We start from the raw sequence: 6,412 nt of genomic DNA, 5'->3' as shown, positions 1-6,412 counted from the left end.
TTTATTATTCTCCGATACTCTTTTCATATCTTTGCTTACGCGAGGCAAAACGGTACGGCGTATCGTAAAAACGTTTCTATTCGCGGTTTTCCATGGGGAGCAGTCTGGGTACGCTGGTTGGTACCGGAGCATGTTGGTACCAGCAACTCGGCCGATGGCGCGCGCCCGCGCGCGAGAATCCAGCATATAGAATAGGTCACACCCTCTGGGGACCATTATTGCCGAGCACTGTACGTGCACGTGACTTGTATAGGGTCGAGACAAGTGGGTTGGTGCAGTCGTTACTGTTGTCCTCGGTACCCCCTGCTCGTTCAACGACCCCGCATGTATGCGCTCGCCATGCCACGATGTACGCGTGCACGCATGCATGCACGTGACGACGTCGTTGGGAGGCTCGCCGCGGCGAGGAGGGGCGAGGCGTGGGACGGGTGACTACGAAAAAGAAAAAGAAAAAGAGAGGAAAAGAGAGAGAAAAAAAAAAAAAAAAAAAAAAAAGTCGAAATCAGAACCGATTTCGACTCTTTTATCCGGCCCGTTCGTTTTTCCAACCGAGGATGCGCCGCCACGCGCACAACAATCGACCATACACGGTGAACCGGTATTCGAGAGAGAATCGGAATCGAACGAGGAAATAAGGAGAGATTTAGAAAGGAATCAACCACCTATTGTCGAGTCGACATCGTATTGTGACGATGCGCATATGCACGAAAAGGCGGGCAAGAATTTCGAAGAATTCTCACGAGGATGAATCTGTGACGCTTGTAAATCGAGCTGGACAATGGAATCGCGCGCGATCCTTTTTATCGGTCGAGATTCGAGAAAGAAAAGGAAAAAAAGAAGAATACCTGTTGTAGCTCGAGAAAGGGTTCGAAGTTTTGAAAAAAATGTCATGGCGATTCGTCGAAGGTTACGTGCGCACGCATTACCGCGGCAGTTAGAGGCGCGCGCGTGTTAAATCGAAACTGCGCGAGGCACGGAAGCGGCGGCGGGGTCACGTGGGCTAGACCAAGTGGGACCAAGGGTCACGAGAGACAGGAAACGGTAGTATTGTATGCCGGATGTCGTAACTTCCGAGTCCTTTGGCCTTTCGTGTTCCCCTTTACACGCGAGCGAGCGAGCGAGCGAGCGAGCGAACGAGCGAGCGAGCAATCGCGGTGACACTGCGATTCGTAGGAAAGGGGAGGAGCGAATTTGAATTTCGACCGATCGAGAATCGAGGAGAAAAATTTTCGGAACGGAGCACGAGAATCGACGAGTGGCTGGCGAGCGCCCTAACGCGCCCTCCTCGAGAGATCAGCCGAGCGAGCAATAGAACGAGAGAGTATACAAGTGAGGTCGTACTGTCGAGGCTTTCTGATAAGAGCGACAGAGAGAAAGAGAGAGAGAGAGAGAGAGAGAGAGAGGGAGGGAACGAGGGAAAGAAAGAGAGACGGCGGCAAGAAAGGGTGGGAGAGCGAGAGGGAGGGAGGGAGGGAGCGAAGAAAGAAGGGAGAGAAAGGGACGGTGGCGAGAGAACGAGAGGGAGGCAGGCGCGCGCGCGAGCGCGAACGCGCGAGGGGCGGAGGGAGGGTATAGTCGTCGTGAGCTCCTTACAGTGCATTGCCTTTACGATCCCTCGAGTCCCCGTCACACCCCGTGCCCCGACAAATCGCGTACGACGTGCCTCTCATGAAGAGATCCACGAAACCAGCTTCGCCGTCGAGCGATTCGGGTCGTCGAGATTCATCGAGAGGAAGAGTTTCTGTATGCGTGACAATGAACACGAAAGTATCGACGAGGTGTGTGTCTCCTCTGGCCACACATAGGGTATACCGCACCCCATGGGCTAGAGTTCTGATCTTTGCTTCGAAGCAAAAGAGCTGATCTCCTGCGCGGCGACGTTCTCCTTTCGTTCCCCTCGAGAACACTGAACTCACGTCTACTGTCTACAGTGGAGACTTTCACCGGAGTACGTTGTACGCGTTTCGAGGGTAACAAGATTATCATGTCGGTCTTACTCGATTCTCAATTTACGTTTCTCATTCTATATACGGTTACGAATTTCTTTTTTAAGTTGTTCTATGATTATCAGCACGATACGTCGTGTTTTCAAAGCGGAGTCTATACTATTTATCATGAATTTTTTATCATTTTTGTGAAATATGCCTAAATATTCGTTGGAAAATAAAAAAAAATCGTTTGTCAAAAGCGGTATGAATTATAGGAAATCGTTTCGAGATATGTTCCTATTCTTTTGTTCAGGTAAAGAGGCTCGTACACCTCCGAAAACGATTTACAAGTCGAAATGGTTTATAGCATCTAAAATAGGTTCTTCGAGTAGGAACTTTCGAAACAGCCACGTTTCACGGCGCACGAGCGCCTTCACAAGAGGGGAGCACAAAGATGTGTTCGTCCCCATCCCCACCACCCCCATTCACTCCATCTTACTCGGCACGTTTCTCATCTCGATGTCACGACAAATACGTCGCTTCCTTGTCGTTTGCATCTGATATATTACATAGATCGACACGTATTGCGTCTATACATGTACATGCATTTATCTCTACAATTTTTATTTACATCTCGTACCATGGAGATTGTGATAAAGAAAGTCGGCAAAGTAGGAGAAGAATGGCTTACGGAGAAGTTAACGCGAGTTTGATAAAAAAAGATGTATCGTCCAGTGTTAGTCAAGTAGCACTGGTAGTACCGTAACTCGTGGATTTGTCGGTTGTCCTGTTTCACCTGTACTTGCAGTTCACGCTGGTTCACGCCCTTCTTCTTTTACATCGCTCTCACTAACGGTTAATCGACGTCGACCACTTCTTGCGTTCGAAAGAAAATTGAATGTACATGCAGCGCCATCGAGTAGCGAAATCGAGTAACGAATTTTGCCGCTACCTTCGCTTCTTCGTTTCGCAAAGTTCAGCTAATTATTGTGTTTGAAAAACGCAAATGAGACAAATTATGAGAATTCGAATCAATCATTTGCATGTTTGAAAAAAATGGCATTGTTGCTCGATAAATTAAAATTAAAAAAGATTGTAAAATTATGCGTTCGATATGCTGCTGGTAGTACACATGGAAAAGATCATTGGGTTTGTATCGTTATAACCCCACAATGTTATTAAAACTTGAATATTCTTTTTAAAAATTCGTTTAATTTAATGAAATAGACAATTATTTTTATAGTCCGTGGTAAGGAAAAAGAAAACACCAAAGGATAAAGCGCTAGAATACTTTGATGATTTTTATGCAAATGTTTATAAAAACAGTTGGAAGAATATACGAGCTGCGTTATTAAAAAAAGATTCCAAGTATATGGCTGTGGTTAATAATTTCAGTGATACGGAAAAAATTCGATCTAATTTAGAGGTAAATTGAAACATAATAGTATTAAAAAATCATAAAATTATAAAATAAAAATATTAAAAAAATATTAAAAATTTATATTAAAAGGGAAAATAAAATTATTACAGCTACTTGGTGCATTAAATTTAAGGAATCTATATAATGTACAGAAAGAAAATGTAGATTTTTTTAAGAGTAAAAGAGAGGCCAAGTATGGTAAATCTGATGATATACAAAATTCGATAGAAGCTGAAACATCTATAGATCAGATGGCGGAACTTCAAGCAGCTTATCCTGCTAATTATCCAAATTTAGAATCAGAAGCCTTAAAAGCTGAAACTACGGAATCTGATAAAAAAAGTGAAAATAAAATATCTATAAAATTACAATCTATAGATGCAAGTTTAAATGATATTAATATAGACAATACTCGTATTGTTGATTCATCTGTAAATTTATCTATGCTTCAAGAATATGTGCCTACTAGCAAAATAAAAGGTTTGTTTAATTAATATATTCTTTTAAATTAAAAAATTAATACTATATTTTTTTCAAATAAATTTCATAGGCTCAGATGATTGGGTTTTGGAATCCGATCATTATAAATTTTATACTAAAGCTGATGATTTTAAAGTAAATATTGAGAACGAGCATGTTTTGCCATTTCCAGAACATTTACATGTATATACTTTTGAAAGAGATAATTATACTAGATTTCCAAGTCCTAAAAAAGGATCTACTGGTGTATTAGGTTTGTATTATTTTAATTTCAATAATAATAAAGCTAATTTTCTATATATCTTAAAATATTGCATTAAGTATTAATGAAATATATAATATTACCAATATATATGTTATTTTTAGATTATTATTTATTCGATGGCGGATCTATACTTCCTGTATTAGCTTTAGATATACAATTAGGTGATATTGTACTTGATATGTGTGCTGCACCTGGAGGAAAAGCTTTAACTATTCTTCAAACTCTCATGCCACGTTTACTGATTGCTAATGATATTGTCGAATCTAGAATAAAAAGAATTAAAAATGTTATGAATCAATTTGTTTCAAATATTTGTGAGAAAGAAAATATGTTTCTTATAATGCAACAAGATGCTAGAGCAATCAATGAAAATGGTAGATACAATAAGGTATACATCTTAATGCAATGTCTTTTTTATTAATATTTAGTGTTTTAATGAAAATCGATATAAAATTCACATTTATTAATCTTTTTAGATTTTAGTCGATGTCCCATGTACAACAGATAGACACAATTTACATTCTGATGAAAACAATATTTTTAAACCAAGCAGGCTTAAAGAAAGATTAAAATTGCCAGAAATTCAGTCTGAAATTTTAACGTCGGTAGATGAAATATATCTCATATTTTTCTATTTCATAATAAATAATTAATTTTTAATTTTATAGGAATGCATTGAAATTAGTATCGATAGGGGGTACAGTAGTTTATTCAACATGTTCTCTTAATCCAATACAAAATGATGGTGTTGTACAAGTAGCATTAAAGAGAGCATGGCAAGAAAGTAACTGTGTCATGGTTGTAAAGTATGTATTTCTCTAAATATATTATTACATTAATATTATTACATATATATTATATTATTTACATTAACTTTTTACGTATTATATGATTCTTGTAGAGATATGACAGAAGCATTGTTGCCCTTACGATGCATATATGACTTTGGCAAAATTGGTTTAAAATATGGTCATATTGTTACACCCACTTCTCATAATAATTGGGGTCCAATATATTTTTGTAAAATAGTAAAAGTACAGTAAAGATAAATGAGTATTTTTTTTCTATATTAAATATAAAATAAATATTTAAATTTGTACTTTTAATGTAAATATTGTTATTAAATATGTTTAAATATGTAAAATATTATCTTTAATAAATAATATTTAATATTGTATATGTATAATAGTAATAAAAAAATATATTTTATCGTTATAATAGTGTAAAGTATGAAAAAATTTTCATATAAAAACAAAAATTGTAACGCAATAATGATGTTAAATGTATAAATAAGTTCCTTGTAGAATAAGGATTATTAATGATAATCTTTTGTATAATATAAAGTCAAAAATTGAATTAAAAAGCTTTTTGAAAGCTGATTTTTTGAAAGTCACACATCATTTCTTAAAATCTTCTTTTAATGGTAATGTTTGATCACTGATCTCTTCATCGATTAATTTAGTTTTATTCCAAGGTTGTTCTTCTCCATTTCCAAAAACAGTGTAAACTATTATTTCAATTATATACAAAACAACAGTTGTAAAAAATATAATTCTCCATGCTCCTATAGTTTGCTATAAAAGAAATTGAATAATAATAGCGTTAATAATGATATTATCATTATTGAAATAAGATATTTTACTATATAAACACTCACATTTCCGTGCGTTAATTTTCCAACAAATATTGGCACTACAAATCCAGGTATAGTAGCAATACAATTCGTAATGGCAACAAGAGTACCAGCAAAATTTGGAGCAATGTCAATATGATTGGATAGAAATCCACTATACATTCCACCAATACAAGTTACTCCAATAGTCATTAATGTAACAGCTAATGTACGATTACATCCAACATAAGATACTCCTATTAAACAAATCATGGGAACAAAAGATGCTAAAAATAAAAATTTTAATAATTATTATTGAAACTTATTTTATATCTCCAAGATATACATATATATATATATTAATGATAAACTTACAGAATAATGTCCCAATTTTTCTTGATACTGTTACTGAAATTAATTTTTTATCCTGCATTATGGCTAACACCTTACTAAGAACCATAGTGAAAATCCACATGCATAAAAATGGCATGGAAGAAAGACCAGCATTCTATTCAATAAACGAAAAAAGATAATTAGAAGTTGTATTATGATATCATTTAAATTTCCAATTTTTAATTTCCAGTTACAAATTACTCACAGAACTCATGTCGAATTTTAGTATTTGATTCATAAAAGTAGGAAGCTCAATAAGTAACATGTACCATCCAAAATTACTACAGAAATGAGCAATTAAAATTGCCATAAAT

General features: G+C 36.0%; 2 protein-coding genes across 2 annotated transcripts in view; one reads left to right on the top strand and one right to left on the bottom strand.

Annotated features, from left to right (window-relative positions):
- Positions 1–2,420: 2,420 nt before the first annotated feature.
- On the top strand, positions 2,421–5,304 carry LOC102679825 (5-methylcytosine rRNA methyltransferase NSUN4). Its single transcript, XM_006613463.2, has 8 exons — positions 2,421–3,077; positions 3,172–3,354; positions 3,459–3,828; positions 3,899–4,081; positions 4,195–4,481; positions 4,570–4,694; positions 4,762–4,899; positions 4,995–5,304. Exons 1-8 carry the CDS (start codon positions 2,985–2,987, stop codon positions 5,134–5,136), a joined length of 1,521 nt encoding a protein of 506 aa, XP_006613526.1. The 5' UTR covers positions 2,421–2,984; the 3' UTR covers positions 5,137–5,304.
- The window catches only part of LOC102671937 (putative inorganic phosphate cotransporter), a 4,209-nt gene continuing 2,683 nt past the window's right edge, over positions 4,887–6,412 (bottom strand). The window contains exons 6-9 of the mRNA XM_031509440.1: positions 6,304–6,412; positions 6,081–6,213; positions 5,751–5,992; positions 4,887–5,667 (exon numbers count right to left, since the gene is read on the bottom strand). The exon at positions 6,304–6,412 is cut by the window's right edge and continues 2 nt beyond it. Coding sequence (XP_031365300.1) covers positions 5,491–5,667; positions 5,751–5,992; positions 6,081–6,213; positions 6,304–6,412 — 661 coding nt within the window. The 3' untranslated portion in view covers positions 4,887–5,490. The remainder of the gene's footprint in view (positions 5,668–5,750; positions 5,993–6,080; positions 6,214–6,303) is intronic.

This window comes from Apis dorsata, unplaced genomic scaffold (genome assembly GCF_000469605.1).
Source record: "Apis dorsata unplaced genomic scaffold, Apis dorsata 1.3 scaffold_150, whole genome shotgun sequence".
Classification (NCBI taxonomy): domain Eukaryota; kingdom Metazoa; phylum Arthropoda; class Insecta; order Hymenoptera; family Apidae; genus Apis; species Apis dorsata.
The sequence above is the reverse complement of the archived record's forward strand: the minus strand, read 5'-3'. Positions and strand labels throughout refer to the sequence as shown.